The sequence below is a fragment of the Anastrepha ludens genome, chromosome 4 (genome assembly GCF_028408465.1).
Source record: "Anastrepha ludens isolate Willacy chromosome 4, idAnaLude1.1, whole genome shotgun sequence".
Taxonomy (NCBI): domain Eukaryota; kingdom Metazoa; phylum Arthropoda; class Insecta; order Diptera; family Tephritidae; genus Anastrepha; species Anastrepha ludens.
The window spans coordinates 121,893,204-121,914,124 of record NC_071500.1 but is presented as its reverse complement, the minus strand read 5'-3'; the positions used below and the strand labels follow the sequence as shown (position 1 = coordinate 121,914,124).

The window sequence follows — 20,921 nt, the reverse complement described above, 5'->3', positions numbered from 1 at the left end:
AAATCCAAATATTTCGATTTCTGCATCAAAAGCGTTCCCTATTTGTCCTTTGACTGTGCAAATTTAAAAAATTTCAGACTTATATGAGCCTTGAGAAGAGAAAGTTTATAAAAAACGCCACGCAGGTTAAATTCTTATTATTTTAATTATTTTGAGACGTATTTGAAATTGAAGAGGTACACACATTTGAGAAGAGTGTAGAGAAGTCTATTGACCGGGTCCATAATCGGCTTAAACAGAAAATTAGATTAAACCAAAATTAATTATTTAATTGTAGAAGTTACTTATTTTTTTGTTAAAGAAGCAAATGTAATTTTTGGCAGCTCTTTTCTGGCGCTAACAAGATATGTTTATTTATATCAGTTGCTTCATCTATTTGCCACTTTCTAGCGTTTGGCGAAACGAAAAGCCCTCCTGTAAGCCAATAGTGATTTAAGTAGTAGGTTCTTGCAGGGATTTTTTAATTTTGCATGAATAGAAATTTATATTTGTAATAGTTTAAAATAAAAACTGTTTTATTATTAATGCTCACCGATATGGCAGCTCTACGCTGAATTGATACAGCGTCACCTGACGGCAACAAAATCGCTTCTCCACCTGTTTGCAATTCGTTACGGCGAATATCGAAAGCAACGAGGCGAAATTGTTGCTAAAATAAAAACATCCAAATAGTTCTTATTTGTTCAGATTTAAGGTAATTTGGTTGTATTTGAGAGTTGTTGTCGGAAGCAACAATCGCGGCGATGTCATAAACAGAAAGTTGCATCAAGAAAATAATATAGAAAATTTGCCAACGCATAACAGTTACAACATTGTGCAACTTCAATAAGATTATAAAAGTAATAAAAAGTGTTCAATATTTCATTACTTGAAAGTGAATGGAGCAAAGCGAAGAACAAAGCGAAAGCTTGGATCAGGGGGCCAACGTATTAGCGACCGTATCAAGAGTGATGGCAAGGCGTGAGGAAGCAAATGCGGCGGTAGTGGTGCCACTGGAGTCTGAACAAAATTTGGTTTTGCCCGCAATGCCAGTGTCTGCATCATCAATTGCAACAACAACAGGCGACGTTGCAAATGCAACTGATGCCGTAATCGATCTTTGCAACACTAGCCCAGCCCCTTCTACCTCGAAATCAGCTGCCGCCACCATAGCCGTAGATAATAGTCCTGAGGAGCAGTCGCAGGGTGGGGAGGACGCGGCTGGACCTTCAACCACAATCGAATGCCCAATATGCCTACAAACTTGTATACACCCCGCCCGTCTGCCATGTGGGCATATCTTTTGTTTCCTGTGCGTGAAAGTAAGTATAATGTGGTATAGAATTCATAAATACAAAATACAAATGCCATTGCCATTGTTTTTAGTAGATAAAATGGAAAATAGCCAAATGCATGTCCATACGTCGGCATAAGGCGTATAGTACACTAGCACATATTTAAATCTTTCAGCGATACGTGAGCTGTTTGGTTGAGTAGCCGCAAGTATTTTGAAAAAAAAAAAACGCAAGTGTTTTGTGATTACGCTTTTGTTTTACAATACGGAAGTTTAAAAAAAAATCGTAATTTCGATTGAGATCCCATAGAATGTGACCAGGTTGTATATAGAATGGCAAATTTTAAAATTCTAAATGGAAGGGTAAAAACTTGTGTTCCCTACTAAGCACTTTTTCACCGGCATACAGATATGTATGAACGAATTTTGCGTATTGACTTTCAATGCACTAAATAGGTATATTTATTTTCATAACGCTTATAAAGCATTCCAAATTTACGTTGAAAAAAATTGCTTGCTGCCGCAGTCACTGGCACGTGCAGGGCAGGCAAACCATTGCTAATTCGACCAAAAATATTTAATTATGCGCACTGCGTATGCAATTTATGGTTTAAGTTCAAGTTTCGGCATTCAAGTCGATACGACGTCATAGTCTACGCAGTGGTGCTAGATTTGGACATCCATAGACCGCCGTTCGATGTAGCCAACATGTTTTAATCATAATAACATCTAACTATTTGCAAAAATTGTTGCAATTGTGATAAAAGTATTTGAAGACAACAATGAAAGCAACGGATTTGAAGGCTATAGATTGTGGCTATTATCTTACGATAACGCTACAACAAATGAGAAACAAAATTCGTGGCTCAACTGTTTGTTTCTTGATTCAGTTTATATCTTGCCAAAATAGTCGCCAACGCTTTTCGACAGCAAATGGCTGTTATGTAGCGATCTTATTTGCAAGTACGTACATACATATGTGTTCACGTATATAGTATAACAGAATGACTGGCATTGAAAATGCACTGTTTACGGTGCGAATTGTCTGCGCTCTAAGGTTTTCTCTTAATGAGATACCCAGTCATACTTCTTTATTGTTTTGTTTGGATCTTTGTCTGCTGCATACCTAATTGGAATTAATTGAGTTGAAGAATGTTAGTTTATTTAAGAGTTAATTAATTATATACATATAAAATTTCGAGGTGCAAGCGAATAATTTTCCGTTCTTAAAAATTCACAAAAATTATTCGCTCACAAAATAAAAAGAAAGTAAACATACCATCGTTTGTTGGTCGCATTTTAACAGTATCTGAGTATTACATACAGCTGCGGTCAAAATAATAGTAGTGTCCACACAGTGGGAAAAAAATGAAAAATAAAGATTTTTTTGAGTTGTGTTTTTTTTAAGGAATTGTGGCTGTTAACAATAAAATCATGATAGTAAACTGAAAAAAATAATTCATTATAACGATAACCAAATACAATTTCATACGAACTTCAAAAAAATAGTATTGGGTATTGGCGTTCTTAAAAATAAAATAAATAATTGGCGCGTACACTTCTGTTAAGTGTTTGGCCGAGCTCCTCCTCCTATTTGTGGTGTGCGTCTTGATGTTGTTCCACAAATGGAGGGACCTACAGTTTCAAGCCGACTCCGAACGGCAGATATTGATTATGATTATGAGGAGCTTTTTCATGGCAGAAATACACTCGGAGGTTTGCCATTGCCTGCCGAGGGGCGACCGCTATTAGAAAAATGTTTTTTTTATTAATTTTGCTTTCACCGAGATTCGAACCAACGATTTCTCTGTGAATTCCGAATGGTAATCACGCACCAACCCATTCGGCAGAAAACAATAATTGTGCCAATAAGTTAATTGATTACATATTCGCCTTTGCTGTTTACGACCTCTTCCCACCTCTCGGCCAATTTGTTGATGCCGTTCCGCCAAAAATCGCCTGGCCTGATGTCAAAGAAGTTGTCGAGCCAGTTTTTAAGGACCACTTTGTTATCGAAGGTAATATGGTTTGACAGGGAGTGGAAAATATGGTAATCGGTCGGTGCCGGCTTGACCCTCGGCTTTGGCGTATTTCCTGGAGCCACCCCCTCTTTTCTTTGCTTCATATTAATGTATAGGCACCATTTATCATCTTCCGTGACAATTCGGTACAAAAAGCGGTACTAATGACCGCGTGTTGCTCGTTCCCACGAGAGTCGGTTCTACGTTACCGAAACGACTCGGATTTATATCCGGCCGAGAACTGTCACTCCAGCAGCATTCCCCGTATGTAAGTATGGGGAATGTTTATGCTACTACAACAACAGTATTTTAGTATTTTTGGTTTGTTTAGTTATTAAGAAAAGGCAAAGAGAAGCAATAGATATTTTAATTGCACAACTCACTGCTAGTAATAGACAGTTGCTTAATAAAATCTAACGAAAATATTATTAGAATTATGTCCACAGAGTCTTCTATTTGCCGACATCCGTTTTATTTAGTTTTTACTTTTACGTTGCTGCTTACATTTGTAATGAAATTATTATCGATAACACAGAAAATGCAGGGTTGTACAGAAAAAAGTATATTTATAATCTCGGATTTCGGGAGAGGAATTCTGTGTGGTTGATCTCGCTTTTTAATTGTAGATTGGGAGTTAAGCTCGAAAAAGTAGATAGTCGAGTTATACAGGGTGGGCCATATAGCGTTTGCTTTTTGAACCACCTATTTTTTTGAGAATGGTAACACAAATGACATGTCAAATGTGTTCATAATTTACTTAAAGATTTGACATTTACGAAATGGAACGCTATACGCTTGAACAAAATTGGGAAATATTGAAAACCTATTTCCAAAGTGTGAGTCTTTTTCTTCTTTTATGATTTTCACATCGGTGGCTACGTCAATAAGCAAAATTGTCGGATTTGGAGCTCAGAAAATCCACACGTTATTGTAGAGAAGCAAATGCATCCACAACGAGTCACTGTTTGGTGCGGTTTTTGGTCTGGCGGCACCATCGGGCCATTTTTTTTTCGAAAATGAGCGAGGAGCCGCGATTACAGTAAATGGCGAGCGTTACCGTGACATGCTCAACGAGTTTTTGTTCCCAAAAATTGAAAAGGATGACATGGACGACATTTGGTTTCAACACGACGGTGCAACTTGTCACACTGCCAAAGTTACACTCGAACTTTTGGCTACCGTTTTTGAAAACCGAATAATCAGCCGAAATTCCGATATCAATTGGCCGCCTCGGAGCTGTGATTTAAGCCCGTTGGACAATTTTTTGTGGGGAGCCGTTAAGGACAAATGCTATGCGAACCATCCAGAGACGATTGATGCTTTAAAACACGAAATCGAAGTTGCCATTCATGAAATTGGAGCCCAAACAATCGAAAATGTGCTTAAAAATTGGGTTGACCGAATGGCCTACTGTAAAGTCAGTCGTGGCAGTCATTTGAACGATATTATTTTTTCATTTATAAATGACAATGTTCAATCTTCAAAATAAAAAAAAAGTTTGAAAAAATATTGATTAGTTTTTTTTTTATATCCGAATCAAAAAGCAAATTTAAATGGCCCACCCTATATGTGAACCTACTATAGGTCTCAATTGCATTCATTTTTGCTCAGGTCAGTCATTATTTAATACTTAAAAGTGGATAATTTTATATTGTAGTGGCAAAACAATAGCTTATCAGCATTTTTCTCTATGCAAAAAATCGGATTTTGATGCTACTTTTTATAGAGGGGTATGTCAAAACTCACAAAAGATTGCAAATTGCAATAGATAGCAAAAATGTGGTTCTAGGAGCTTACTAAACCCTGTCAGTGCGATGTAGTCACCTGTAGTCTTCGTCTACCTCATCTAACGGTAGGCACAGGAAGGAAACTTGCTGTTTCGGCAGGTTGGGTCCAGAAGGAGAGGGGTGTTAGATGAATGAGTTTGATGGGGCATGTGAAAAGGTAGTTAGTGTCGTGCGAGGTGCCTTCACATGCCGGTCATAGGTTTAGTATGTCGGGGTCGATTCTGGATAAGTAGGAGTTTAACCTGCTAAACTGCTAACCTCGGGGAAGCTGGAGCTCTTCGTCTGCAATAGGTGGTGGTTGGACTCCGATAACGGCATTCGGGGGTCGGGAGCTTAAGAAGGTGGTAAGGGTCTCCCCATGAATGCCGTTTATGGCCTCTCTGTACACTATCTGATCCTGGAGTGGTCCTCCACGTAGTTGAGGAAGTGCCTCCTGATGTGCCTGGGAGGTGGCTCAGGCTGAAGCAGGTGTCTGCATGGGTGAGGCCTACGGTGACACCCTAGCAGAAACTGCTTGTTGAGCAGTTTGTTATGCTCCTTCACAGGAAGCATGTGAGCCTCGTCATGCAGGTGTTGTATTGTCCCGGTCCTAATAGCAGTATTTTGGCAGGTCTGGAGCTTCGTCCACTGCGTATCACAGACAGGCGCAGCATAGTTAAAAACCGGTCGGCCTATTGCTTTGAAAGTCGACAGCAACATTTCTTTGTCTTTGCCCCAAGTGCTGCCGGCAAGCGACTTGAGGACCTTGTTGCGATTCTGTACTTTCGTTTCAATAGCGGTTGTGTGCGCGGAGAAGGAGAGCAAGCTGTCAAAGGTGACTTACCTTTAGCTGTGGTTTGAGCTTCTTCGTGAGAGTCGTCTTGGATTTAGTGGAAGAAAGTTGGAGATGTCTTCCTCGTAGTGAAGAAGCGGGAAAGTCTGGTGAAATAATCGTTCACAAGTCATCAATGTTATTGCCTGATGCCATTATCGAACAATCGTCAGCGTAGCAGACCAGGGAAATTCTCTTTGGTGGTTGGTGGAGCTTCAATATATAGAAAGGACACCACCCTGCGGAACATCTTGCTTTATTTACCTCTATTTTGAGTTTTGGTCTCGAAAGATGAAAAATGACAGCTGGAAGGTCAGCTGTATAATATCGTCCAGCAGCGTGAAGTGGCTGACTGTGTCGAAAGCCTTCTTCAAGTACAAAGCTACTAGGACAGTTTTCTCGCAGGGACGGTTTTTTGTTAAGCCGCGGTTAATTTGGGTGTGTATGGCGGTGAGTACTGTGTACTCTGGCGGAATCCATGCTGATGTATGGCTGGGGAAAGGTGTTTCGTGCAGAGTGGGAGGATGACCTCAAGAGTCTGCACTTCCCTATAAATTATTGGCGCCTGCTTCACAGTGCCAGTTATTGGCTGAATATCTATAGAGCCGAGTTGATCAGATAACTTAGATCCAACTGTCGTGGAAACGACACTTAGTTGTTTGTTATTTTAGTGTTTTAGTCGGTATTCTCTGACCGTTCTAGAGATCTTTGATAGCTAAATTCTTGAAAAGTGTATAATTACAGGGACATTTTTCTAATAGTGGCGAAGTTTCGTTGTGTCTTGAGTATAGTGCTTGAAAATCAGTTTTTGAAATTCTAAGCCGAGTTCGCTGGCGGTTTGTATGTTTACGCAAAATTCTATCTGAGCCTGCGTTTCGTCTTCCTACTTTTCCATATTTTGACCCAATTAGAATGGATGATGGGGCCTATAGAATCCGGTACGATTCCGAACTAAACGATATCACTCAGAACGAGACAGTTGTGCGTTTAGTTAAAGCCTGCTGACTGTGCCGTGGAGAAAGCCATGGCAGGAAAGCTAATGGACGTGAAGGCTTAAGTCAGACCGAGGATCCGATGGTATAATAAGCACGTAAATACGAAGCAAAAGCTGAAGACCTACCGCTTTGGAGGAGCATTTTGAAGGAAGCTTTGACGCACCCCTCGTTGTAATGCTGTGAAAGAAGAAGAAGTTGTCCATATTCCAATTTTTTAATTTTACATGACTATTTCCAATGGATTACATAAATGCCAACGATGAATTGTTGTGAAATTGAAAGTTACTGGTTCTGCTTATTCTGCGAGTCGTCCTTAGAGACACAGCCACATTTCCTTCTCGAGTTCGAGGAGAAGAAGTGAATATCTTGACTTGGGGTGGGCCTGCAGATTTCTTAAAAGAACCTGGCTTAGTTGAGGTATTGTGAAGAGTAGAGGACGTAATGGATTTCAAGACCGACCTCTCTTTTGAATCTTGTCTCATTCATTTCTTTCATTCTTTCTAATATAATTTAATTTTTAATGTAACCATAGCTCCTCCAACTCTTTAATCATCAATAAATAATAAAAATATTATTATATTAATTATTTGCTCCAGGGCGTCGCTTATAAAAATCGGCGTTGTGCTATGTGTAGACGTGAAATACCGCCTGAATTCCTTGACCATCCTGATCTGGTGAATGGCATCGATGACATTTGTGCAACTAAATCCACCGAAGATGGTTATCAGTGGTTCTACGAAGGAAGAAATGGTAAGTGTCGACATATAAAGAATTCATTTACTCACAAAATTAAGGTAAACTCCCTCAGGCGGTTGGTGGGCATATGATCCGCGCTCTTCCAAGGATATCGAAGAAGCGTATCAGGCGCGCATGCTCAGTACAGGTACGGTTGATCTGGAAGAGGGCTGCCAACATGAGATACTGATTTGCGGCACAATGTATACGATCGACTTTGGCGATATGGTGCAGCATCCATTCGATTATCCCACACGAAAGCGCAAGATCTGTCGCTCGAAGCATATGCCAACCAAAGGCGTAGCTGGAATACTCAAATTTAAATAGAAATAACACGTACACGCACACAACAAATCCACTGCACATAGATACAATATAATAACTTGCTTGTTTGTTCAAATACTCAACTCCTTATTTCTACAAATAAATTTAATCAAATGTTTTTACGTGGAATTTATTAGGTTGGTGGCAATATGACGACCGTACCAGCCAGGATATTGAGGAGGCATTTAAGAAAGGAGAAAAATCCTGTATCATATTGGTCGCTGGCTATGTGTACGTAGTCGACCTGGAAACAATGGTGCAACAACGCCAAAATGAGCCTAGTCGTTGCCGACGGGTTAAGCGTGATCTTGCCACGATACCGAAAAAAGGTGTAGCTGGGTTGCGCATCGAGGGAAACACTGTTATAACCGACTCAAATTTTGCTTCACAAATCTACCAACAACAACAAAGTGTAGCTATAGGTCTTGGTGCCTCGAATACACCAACAGATTCCTCATCAGATCTCAGCCTACCACTAAACTACTATAACATGCGCCACCCGGCCAATGCGAGCGATTTCATTTCAACTATTGCCGCCACTGATGCGGCCATACGTATAGCAAGCGATATAATCGGATCCACATTAGCCCATGCTGATGAACTTTCGCGCAACACAGCAGCAGTAGTGGCTGCTTCAGCTCAACAACACACAGAGGATGATGAACGCACTGCACAACAACAGTTGAGTGGTGAGAATACAGGGAATTATAGTGGCAGCTATCACCCAACGGGTAACAGGGCGACTGGCACCTCCACGTCATCCGGTCATGGGAGTGGCAGCGTGTCTGCTACGGCGCTTGTTGCGCATGGTAGTCGGGAGTTGCTTGATGCAGCCGAAGATCTACTCGATGCGACACAAAGTTTGATTTCCGAGGCTGATCAACAGACAATAGATCTGTTTGAGCAAACATTGAACGATTTCCATGCGCTGACATTACGCAACATCATCGACTCGGACAGCGACGAAGAGAATGGCGGTGACGTGGATGGCCGCTATGCACAGCGTCATATACGATTCTAGAAGTGCAAAGGGAAAATTATATAGGATTGAAAACATTCACACACACACACACACACACACACACACACGCAAACAATGTTTGCAATTTACGTAGGGAAGTGTGCATTTAGGATAAAAGTATTTGGAGCGCGGTGAATTTTACTGTATGTAATTCTGTGTGTACAGAATTGGTTAGCTCAGTAGACAAGGTGTTCTGCCTATAATTATAATATAATACATACATGTTTGTATGTATGTATGTGCCGGTGTGTTTAATCTTTAGCGATAATTTAAATACGGAAAATTCTAAGCGAGTTATAATTGATTAAAATTTTAGGTTTAGAAATGCAGAAAATGCATAAAAACTAGTATTTACACTATAAATAAACTTAAATGTTCGCTTGTATAGAAAAGTAGTAAATGTATTTAATTGCAATAGAAGAAGAATAATAACAATTGACAACTAAAAGACATGTACCTGGCAAACGTAAATATTTTGAGCATTCAGAGTCGCTACTTCCTAGTTTGGACAAAATGAAGATGTCATAAATAGCAGCTGTAAGGTATTTCATCTAAAGTTTACCAAGCTGAAAATAAAGATATATGCAAAAAATTAAAAGTGTAGAAGTGTAGAGTCTCTCCGGTTCGAAAAAAGGGCCAATAATATTATTTTTATGAATAATAAACACAAGAAATGCTTACCTACAAATAATCGTCGGCTCATTAAACATATTCTAAATATTTAGCTAAGAAAAATACAATATTACATACATACATACATAACTTATAGGGTGTAGAGAATGTGTAGTGTAGATGAAAAACAAGTTGTTAATTACATTGACACGCAATAATGCTTCCAATAGATTTTTTTTAACATATGAAGTGATCTCTAAATTCAGAAAATCATTATGATCCACGATATATGGGTCTATCTCCAGTACGAGAAGAGTCTGAATTCATATCCGGCCAAGGGCTAACTCTAAACCTTTATGCTGTCAGAACAACAAGGACCGACTTAGGTCACAGTAGCAGCAGCATTCACCAAAAGTTTTTAGTCTATGACAACACAGCGATCGCTGTGTTTTTTCAACTGTTCTTGGCCAGATGCACGGAATTCGGGAATTTCTCCATGTACTGCCCCCTGCATGAGCTTTAAGGTGCTTTCCGAAGTAAACAGGTATTTTTTTAAATAAGCAGTTCCTTTTTGATTTTATCCCAAATAGTTTTCCTTCCAAACAATACAATAATTTTCACGGTCTAAAAGCAAATTGCGGCCGCCGTAGCCGAATTGGTTGGCGCGTGACTACCATTCGGAATTCAGAGAGAACGTAGATTCGAATTTCGGTGAAACATCGAAATGAAGAAAAACATTTTTCTCATAGCGGTCGCTCCTCGGCAGGCAATGGCAAACGTCCGAGTGTATTTCTGCCATGAAAAGCTCCTCATAAAAAAATATCTGCCGTTCGGAATCGGCTTGAAACTGGAGGTCCATCCTCCATTTGTAGAACAACATCAAAACGCACACCACAAATAGGAGGAGGAGCTCGGCCAAATTCCCATAAGGGGTGTACGCGCCAATTATATATATAAAAGCAAATTAAATGAATGCTTTGATCAGTCGCCGCGATGTTCATCACGATTGTCAAAATGACCAAGCGTCAAAATCAAACGAATACGGTTAGCATATGATAGTAAGCTACTACAACAATAACAACAACAGTTAACAGTTAAAAGTCGTTAAACCGATATTAGCAGTTAAAACAGAACTGAATTTTAGCTCTTTGCTCGATGCTGGTTTTAATACCGATGACAGATGCGCAATAATAACGCTTTATTAGCTTTTGAAAAAATTGTGCAACTTCAAATTCAAAAAAACTTAAAAAAATCCTTATTTCAAATCTCCAGAAGAAGAAGTTTTAAAGATTTGTAAAACAGCATTCATTTTGAACTGCTTATATTGAAGCATTTTCTATTTTTTTTTTTTTTGTTTTTTGGGCAATCTTTTTTTGTATTGGGTAATCAATCCATCAAGAGTTTTATGGCAACATCTAATAATTCCAAATTTTATGGCAATATCTCATAATTCCAATTCATGAGATGAACACCGCTGCTCCCATAAATCTTTAGCATCCTTGACCATTTTTTTGTTGCTTTGATTTCTGTCAAAGCTTTGATTGTACAAAGTTCAGCACCTTTCAATTGGTCTGAGGTTAGGACAATTTGGTGGACTTGTATCAAGAGTTCATCAGTCAATGTCATATTTTTTCCAAACATTCCTTGATATACGAGGGTCGTTTTTTTATTTTTCGACATAGTCTCTGTTTAGATTACGCACTTAATCTGACGCTGATCTAGTTTGTTGATCCCTTCCAAATAATAAGATTTCTCTAAGTTTGAAAAATAGCCTTTCATTTCTGCAATCACCTCTTCATTTGCATAAAATCTTTTTCCCCGTCAGCCATTTCTTCTAATTGGGGAACAAATAGTAGTCTGATTGAGGATGTGAAACGAGTTGAAACTCTATTTCCATTAATTTTGCGACCAAAACTTTTCAAACCTGAGCTAGGGCATTATCGTGATCGAAAAGGAAAATGACTAGACTTTCTCGACTCAAACGAATGCCAAACACAAATAAATATACCGATCTGGCTAAAATTTGGTGTGTGTTTTTCCAAGAGATTATGTTTAGATCTCAATACGCGCCAGTACTGTCATCTTAGCTTGACTGAGTTTTCGACTTAAACTTTTCGTGCATATTCGCCCACGAATTCGCAGTGGAAACTTCTGATCTGGAAGCTGCTAAAAATCATGGCTGAGTAATTTTTGAAATGATCTTGGAACACGAAATATTTAAAAATTGAAGCTTCATAATTAATAAAAATATATAAAAAATAAAAAAATGATTGCATTAAATTTAGGTGCAAATTTATTCCTTAGAAATGCCAAAAAAAATTTATTTTTTAATTATTGCATAAAATGTTGGTAGAAATGCATTCCTTAGCCGTTCTTTCTTGCCGTTCTTTCTTTTTCGTTTGATTACTTTGGAACGCACCTTGTAAAACATGCTACGCTATAAATAAATGTATAAGCGCATTTTGTTTTGCATTACTGTTGCATTACTATCATAAATACTATTGCAGGCATTAATTGATACTAAGTACATACATACGTACATATAAATAGGCCCATGCATACATCTGTTCTACTAAATATATAAAATTAGCTAGTTATACATATATACCATTATTATAGAAATTGCCAAGCGTGTAATAGTAGAAATAATGTTAGTAATAATAATTATTAAGCAAAACATGCATTTTGCCTGATGAGCTGTTGTAGTATCATAGTACTTACTTATACATGCATACCATACATATTCAAATATTAATCATGCACATACACATATACCTACATATATATATATATATATTAATAATCAACTAATAATTGTGTTAATTTCTTATTTCTTAATCATAGGCGTGAATCGTTCCTTCCACCTTTTCCTATCCGTGCAATACATTCTCAAAGATTGCGTCATCAGTATATTGGAGTTTTACAAATCCCTACTGATACCCAACTACTGTGTACAAAACTAAAACAAAAAGCAAAAGCCACTTGTTGTCCACTACAAATATCCCGTTATACATGTAGTAGTCGTAAGTCTAATTTATCACTCAATAATACAGATTAGTAAAATAATTTACCATAAAGCATAAAAACTAGTTGAAGAAGAAGAGCACGGAGAACTAAACGCGCATACGTATTTGATTCATATAACAGTCAGAGCGGTCTCTCACACCTGTGGATGTTATTCTCGTACTAAAATGATGCAAATTTCTAAATCATTTTTCAAACTCATAAAATTAATTTGTACTAAATTTTATATTTCATATACTATAACTTTGCATACCTTTCTCCCGACCTATTTACGTATATTTTCAGCACAGCAAGATTTTGATTTTTAGACCAAGCAGAAAATAATTTTTTATAAAATCACATGCACAGATTATATAAAGCAATAAAGGTAGACACCAAAGTGTATTTGGCATATAGGACTGCCCTAGTTCTCATCAAGCTTAATTTTCTTTTTGTCCTGTACTGTTTTGATCACAAATTTTCATTAGCACCTGCCTACCTTTGAGCTTCATACATTCCTACAGCGTCTGTGGACTTCTGGCAAAGCAACTCATTTGATTTTAGCAGCTTTTGCTTTCTTGATGTTCCGATGCGATTTTTAAAATTTAAAGTCCCTTAGATGCGATCAAATCAGATCCGAATTAGAAAAACAAAATTTGATCTTTCCCAGTAAAGCGGGACTGATAGTTCGAGTACTTCTGGAGTATTCGCTTACTCGCCATTGTTCCCTATAATTCTGTGCATAATCATAAATTCTAAACGGGCTTCCAGAATATTTATTCCTGAAACTTTCTAAAGAAGCAACAAGGTGCTAGCGAAAAACGTTTAAAACTCGTAAAATAGTTTGGGGAAAAAGAGATCCATTATTTTCGCGGTAGATGACTGTAGAGATCGATATCTTGCAAAGTAAAAATCAAAATATTTAAAGTTTAACATTTCACACTAAAAAACTTATTTTGTTGTTTTTTGTTTTTTTCATTCAGTTGTGAGTTACAGAATGTTAATAATGGAAGCCAAGAAAGAGAAAATCCGGTACATTTTACAGTTTTTCTTTGATAAAGGCGAAAACGCAAGCCAGGTTGAATGTCGCTAATATTGGAAATGGTGTTTGTTGTGCTGATACTGTAACAGCTAATTACGTGCAATTTTGGTTTCATCGATTCCATTTAGGCATTTTTGATGTTAAAGAAAATATCGAAAAATGTTAATAAAATCACAGGAATAATCGAAGTTGACCCACATGTTAGTAATCGTAGTATCGCCCAGGATAAACCATTTACGCAATTTACCCTTGATCAAAACGCTCCCGGAATATATTCAGTAAATTCAAAATACAACTTTATTCCTCAAAAAGGCTCAACTTTATTCCCCTTCAAAGTATTCGCAACAACTGCAACGCGCTAATGCCAGTGCTTGCTCCAGCTTTCGAAACATTTTTGGAACTATATTGTCGGTATAGCCATCAAAGCCGTCTTCGACCTTTCCATTACGCCCTTTTGACTGTTAAAACGCATTCCCCATAGTTGTTTTTTGACTCGCTCAAACAGAAAATCGCAAGAAGCCATATCAGGTGAATTCGTTGCTGTTGAAAGGTATAAAGTCCACGAGTTGTTTTCCCGCAAATGCTCTTTTTTTTGGCGGATTGCTTCACGTAAACATCTCACCATCCCCAAATAATTGTCCTTATTAACTGTCTGACCTTCTGGTAAAAATTCAAGGTGTAATCCGTAAAAAGCATGAGCATCGCTTTCTTTTTTGACTGAAATCGACGTGGTTTCTTTTGGTCTCGTTTCATTCGGAGCTCTCCACTCAGTGGCCTGATGTTTGGATTGCGTGTCGTACTCATAAACCCTTGCCTCGCCCCCAGTAATGATGCGTTTGATGTATGTCGGATTTAGCCTTGGAAATCATGTCTTTGACGATATCAACGCGGTCCCTTATTTGCATGAAATTCATGTCCTTTGGGACCAACTTGGCAGCAGCACGGCGCAAACCGAAATCATTAACTGCAATGCCCTGACCGGATGCATAAGCAATGTTCAACTGCTCTGTCAGCTCTCTTATGGTTAGTTTGCGGTTATTGATAAACTTTTCTTTCACTTTATTCATGTTTTCATCAGTTTTCGATATCGACGGCTTGCTGCCAGAAAGGACGTCATCCTCGATGGAGTCACGATCACCTCTGAAGCGTTTATGCTTCTCTCTTTAGAGTATCATTACCGAAACGTTTTTCCAACATTTCTAAGGTTTTCACACCATTGAATCCATTTTAACGCACAATTTAATACAAACTCGATGTTGCTAAACTTATAAAAATCCGAAACAAGTGCAGAGGTAGATTTACTCAAGACGGCCCAACTTTTACAAATGTTAAGCAATGACGATCAAATTTTGGTAGGAATGTTAACTACAGATGTGTGAACCTAACCAGAGAAACAAAACTCAAATCAGTTTGCTAAGAGCATCACCGGGCGATTGTTCCAGAACTTTTTAATCAAGTTGGTATTACCAAAAAGCAATATGTGAGGGATACTTTTTTCTTGGACTCATTTTAACACAGAATTACATAGAATATAATTGACTGCACTGCATATGACGAAATACTATATTATTTTGCAAAAAACTACCGTTTATCGGAGCAGAAAAAGCAACAAATGTCAGCTATTCCAAAGATCCAAAGTATTCTTCTTATTTTTGCCCTGAAAAATAATTGAGCGGCACAAAATCAAAAAAATCTCATACATACCAAAATCGAAAAATTTTGAATTTGTTAAAATTTTGTTCAAATATGTGACAAAAAGGTCTTAAGAATTTCGCTAACTCAGGAATTCAAAGCAAATTTGAAGCCGATTTGTTCGTGTCTAGTTGACTTAATACATTTTTTTAGTGAATACTTACCAAACATATCAGGTGTATATACATATGTGACCCTCGCTGAATATATATGAATGTGCAACTTTTTAAAAATCTTGCATAAGCATCCAAGTGGACCAGGGGAACCTATTACAAGTCAACATTGTCAGAGCGCTTCACCGATTTTAGCCGTACTTTGAGTAATATACAAAGTGGTTTTCATTGATGACAAACCACTACCAAGGAGTTTTTGTGGCAGACACCACTCTTTGCGACTTATGCACCAGACTTAGCTCCACATAGGTACTTGCCGGCCATCGTTTCGTTGCATACGAAAATGTGTAAAAGGAAACGATTAATAGTTTGGCTCAAAAAACGAACTTATTTTTGGCGGCACTTTTTAAAATTGTATGAGAAATGGGAAAATACGAAGGTTAGAAAATACTTTTGAAAAGTCGGTGCAAAAATAAAATTTACTTATTTGCTTGCCTTTCTTATTTTTCGACATAGTCTTCTTTTTGGCTTATACAATATATGTACTTAGTCGAACGTTGTTCGAGCTTGTGATCCCTTCCGAATAATAGGAGTTTTCCAAGTCTGAAAAATAGCCATTCCTCACTGCAATTATCTCCTCGTTTGAATAAAATCTTTTTCTCGCCAGCCATTTCTTCAAATTGGTGAACAAATAGTAGTCCTAAGGATTCGACGGAACCAATTCTGGTGAATAGGGGGCATGTGAAACGAGTTGGAACCCTATTTCCATTAATTTTGCGATCACAACTGTTGAGGCGTGAGCTTTGTCGTGATGGAAAAGGAAAATCAGCTTCCTCGATTCAAACGAATGCCAAACACAAAACAATTTGCCGATCTGTCTGAAACTTGGTGTGTATTTTTTCAAGAGATGCTACTAACTAAACATAACCTCAATACGCGCCAGTAGTGCCATCTCTCTGACTTTGCATGAACGGTTCAAATGACTCCCTTATGTAACTAACAAAAGCGTAACTCTTTAATTAAGATATTTGTAACATTTTCGTAAATTAAAGGTGTATTTATCAATTTAAAAAAATCCGGTTTCATAGTTATACATCTGGTATTAGTTCAAATATCTCATTAAAATCAAGTTATTTAGCGTTTCACAGGTTGCTCAATGGATTTACACTCTTTGGCAGAGTTTTATAGATATTATTTCGAACTAAATCACTAAAACAAACTCACTATTTATAGCTGCTTGTGGATGCAAACTCTTGAAACAAACGCACTTTCTCTTACTTACATGCATAAATACATAACAGCTGCCAGTGGTTTTTGTGCGTGCGCATGTTTACTTAGCTTCATAAATTCGTTTGCAGCAGTAGTACTAACCACCTCTATCTGGAAAAAAATACTGCCGATCGATTCATGCCTTCTATTGCATTGCCTTCATTCATTCCATGCGTGTTTTGTTTGTTTTTCGATAATTCATGGACCTTCTTTTTAAAATCATTTTTAACAAACCGGAAAATAGCCCAAAACGCCTGTGCAAAATTTATAGTAAAGCATTTGAGATCCTTTGATCTTCCAAATATGACATTTTCTTGATTCCTTTGTTTGATTGTTTTACAGAGACAAAAAACTCATTCAGCATTTGTTCGAAAGGTTTGAAAGCAACGGCTGCTACTTAACAAAAGTATGCTTGGTTTTTTCGAAATATGTACGATTGAAATAAATTAAAAGTTAAATTGAATATAAAAAAATTGAAATAAAAATTAACAGAGTACTGCAAATAATGGATGAAATTTATGGGTCGGGCTTGGTGTAATGCTAAGAGGGCAATTTTAGGTAAAGTAAATATAATGATTTTTTTAAGAAGCTTGGTAGAGATGTTAGGGAGTGGATCCTGAACAACCCTTATAGACATAGATTTACCTTCAAAGTGTTCTTTCCAAAAATTCATCGGCAGAAGATGGCTGAAGACAGGCTTGAGCAAGTGAATTCGGACCCAATGTTTACCGAGCGCATCATAACAGGTAATGAGACGTGGGTATATGACTTTGACATTCAAATCAGTCAACAGGCGGCTGAATGGCGCTATCCAGATGAGGCAAAACCCAAAAAGCACTTCAAAGTCGGTCAAAAGAGAAAGTCATGCTACTCGTTTTCGTTGATTATCATGGTGTTGTGCACTTGGAACTCGTTCTAAATGGTTCCACGGTAAATAAAGAATATTATTTGGAAGTTATGCGACGTTTGAGAGGGAATATGCGTAGGAAACAGCCAAATTTGTGGAAAGAGAACTCATGGATCTTGCACCATGATAACGCGTCGTCTCACAAGGCTGATATTGTGAACACTTTTTTGACCAACAACTCGACAAATATCATCGAACAACCACCGTATTCACCGGACTTAGCGCCTTGTCACTTTTTCCAAAACTTTGAGTCGATAGAGACCATTAAAGAGAATTCGCTGAAGGAGCTGAAGAAGATCTCTTCAAACGCGTTTAAAAGGTGCTTTGATGGCCGGACTAATCGTTGGCATATGTGTATTGCTTCGAATGGAGCCTATTTGGAAGGCGACAAAATAAATTTTGATGATTAAACAACTATTTTGCGTTTTATTGAACAATTTCTGGTACTTTTTTGACATAATGTATGTATAAAAACAAAAACAACAATCCAATCCAGTTGCCTTTTTAATTGGAATATTTAACAAACTGTTGACGAACGCGTAGGTACTGTAGAATATATCCGTACCAAAAGATGCCAAAGAAGTAAACGTCAAAAGTAACGAATGTCGCCGAAAACAATTTTGCCCATGTGACCGCGATTGAAACATCAAAAGAGAATTTCCAGTGTCTGCCTTCCAGATGTTTCTGTGTGTAAATCGGCACTAACAATTCATTGAAGTTGGAAATTAGAATTGTGGTGCCGGATGTCTGCAAATGGAAATAAAAATATGAACAAAAATGAAGTATTTCAGTTCAGTGTTGATGATGTGGATGGGGGTTATTGTGCCTCCTTACTACACACATTCATGAGACGTTTTAATTTTTGGTTTAATGGCTTTAACGCGGAAAGGGGCTCTACGCAGAAATGCTGTCGATGACGTAGTCGGAGTTTTACTGATGAGGGTACGAGAAGAGTTCTATTAAAAAATTCGAATTCTAAATTCCAAAATTCCTAATTTTCTCCTGCGACGACTTTTTCCTTAAAATACTATGTTTATATTTTCAAAAATTTTTCTCAATTCTAAACTAAAGCAAAAAATACTGCAGATTGCAAATATGTTTTCAGTGAACGAACTTCTTTCTTATTTGAGGTGTCTGGCTACGCCAACTTTTCGCTGTATTATACAACATTAACTGCAACAGTAAATTACTTAAAAATTATAAGCCTCCGGGGGCCGTTTTCAATTTTAGGATGGGGACAGAGGGTGTATAACCACCACATTTTTTTTTAAAGCGTGTTGCATTATACGAGTAGATAGTGAATATATCCCAAAATTTATTTTTAAATTATGCGTCAAGTTACGTAGGTTAGGTTGAATTGGCTGCTGCTGAAACCAGCGACACACGCCTTAAATTGAGGCGCACCGTGATACCATAGTTTAACTTACTAATCCGCCTTACTGAGGTCTACGACGCTTCATTTCTCTTCCTGGTTCTTGCAGAATATCAGAAAGATACGCATAGCCCTTTTGCATTTTTCTCTGCCAATTAGACGCTGCCTTGTTCTTCTTTTTTTAAACTTCTTGCTTGTTGGCCTGGTGGTTCGACATGGTTATGATGTTAATTGGCCGCCAAAATGTTGGGATTTGACTCCATTTGACTCTTTTTTAGTGGGCGCCGTTAAGAACAAATGTTGCGCCATCTTCCAAAGATGAGCCAAGAATTTAAAAATACAAGTTGCAATTGGTGAGATAAAAGTCGTAAGTGGCGAAAATATACTGAACAAGTTGGGTTGTATAAAATCAGCCGGAGAAGTTATTTGAACGAAATTGTGTTCCCTATTTAACGGTAAGATTTACTTAATCATGTGGGGCTACAACCGTGTGTTGGTTTTGGCCAAATCCAAAATAGCCCGCCAGCTGTTTCTGTGCCCGTTAGAAATCCCGAGCGCCGACAGGTCTTGTAGCACTTGGTCCTTCCAACGAAGATGTGGCTTCCTTTTTGGGGTACGTGTCGTAGATTCGCCTTGCGGAAGCGTCTTCGATCATACAGGTGACATGGCCAAGCCAGCCTTTTACGCGCTTAACTTTGTTCACGTCTCTTATATAGCTCGCTGTTGCATCGTACACGATACTCCGCACCAACGCGGAGCGTACCAAATATCTTACTTGATTACTGCTGTCCTGACCTCCTCGTGGAGCATTGGACCAAATATCTTACGGATAATTTTTCTTCTGAAGGCTCCAAAAACTATCTCATCTGCTGTTGACATCACTGGAGTGGAAAGCTTGGAGGCTTGCTGCCAATATTAGTTTACTACGGATGTCCGTAACTTATCCAGCGGACGTCACGCGGAGGCAGTGTGCCAACTTGAAACGAGAAAGGAACAAAGATCTTTTGTGAAATTTGCAATGCGAAATGTAATCGTGTACTTTACTTTGTATTTCTGCTCCCTGGACCTCCATTGGTAAGATTTTTTTCTTCTTGGTCGACGCAGTAAACGCTTACGCGATATTGGCCGAGTTTATCAAATCCACACCAAGTGAAGCCAATTCCTTCTCTATCTTAATTCTTAATTAAATTAAAGAATTTAATTTAACTCGACTATAAATAAAAGGTTCATGAATATATGAGTATTTTGCAACATTTTTTTTCTATTATATATCTCTACATATATATAATTGGCGTGTACACGCTTCTTGAGAATTTGGCTGAGCTCCTCCTCCTATTTATGGTGAGCGTTTTGATGTTGTTCCACAAATGGAAGGACCTACAGTTTCAAACCGACTCCGCACGGCAGATATTTTTTATGAGGAGCTTTTTCTTGGCAGAAATACACTCGGAGGTTTGTCATCGCCTGCCGAAGGCGACCGCTATTAGAAAAAACTTTTTCTTCATTTTGGGGTTTCACCGAGATTCGAACCTACGTTCTCTGTGAATTCCGAATAGTAGTCACGCACCAATCCATTCGGCTATGGCGGCCGCTGTATATGACAATATTTAAGAGGTAAGACACTAGCATTTTGGATAATTTGAGTTTTAGTTTGTGGTCTTCAATACAATATTCAGTTGGTCCTATTGTGAAACAAAATTTTTTTAATATTTCACTTCACGATTTAGCCGCAATACCTCGAAACTGCTTATAAATGCTCGCTAAATTGTAAACCCGTTTTTCTCGAAACGTACATATATTTTTAGAGTAGCACGAGACCGTAAAAGCCAGGTATGTATAAGTAGTTTAGATCGAAACCACGAACGGTCTGGCTGGCGAAAGTTTTAAGCATGGCTCTATAAACTTAATAGCATAAAAGTAAACTTTCGTAGAAGTAATTTCTGT

General features: G+C 38.0%; 1 protein-coding gene across 4 annotated transcripts; it reads left to right on the top strand.

The window, feature by feature from the left end:
• Positions 1-612: 612 nt before the first annotated feature.
• Positions 613-18,012, top strand: LOC128860930 (E3 ubiquitin-protein ligase rnf146). 4 transcript variants are annotated; one of them, XR_008454318.1, is made up of 5 exons: positions 617-1,301; positions 7,484-7,637; positions 8,084-8,635; positions 12,424-12,602; positions 12,658-18,012. XR_008454318.1 is itself a non-coding variant. In XM_054098729.1 (4 exons), exons 2-4 carry the CDS (start codon positions 879-881, stop codon positions 8,965-8,967), a joined length of 1,461 nt encoding a protein of 486 aa, XP_053954704.1. In that variant the 5' UTR covers positions 613-694; positions 876-878; the 3' UTR covers positions 8,968-12,386. The 4 variants fall into 4 exon arrangements, 2 of the variants coding, with proteins under 2 accessions (XP_053954704.1, XP_053954705.1); XR_008454319.1 differs by having other exon boundaries at positions 17,041-17,202; XM_054098729.1 differs by lacking the exons at positions 12,424-12,602; positions 12,658-18,012 and having other exon boundaries at positions 613-694; positions 876-1,301; positions 8,084-12,386.
• The last annotated feature ends 2,909 nt before the right edge of the window (positions 18,013-20,921 follow it).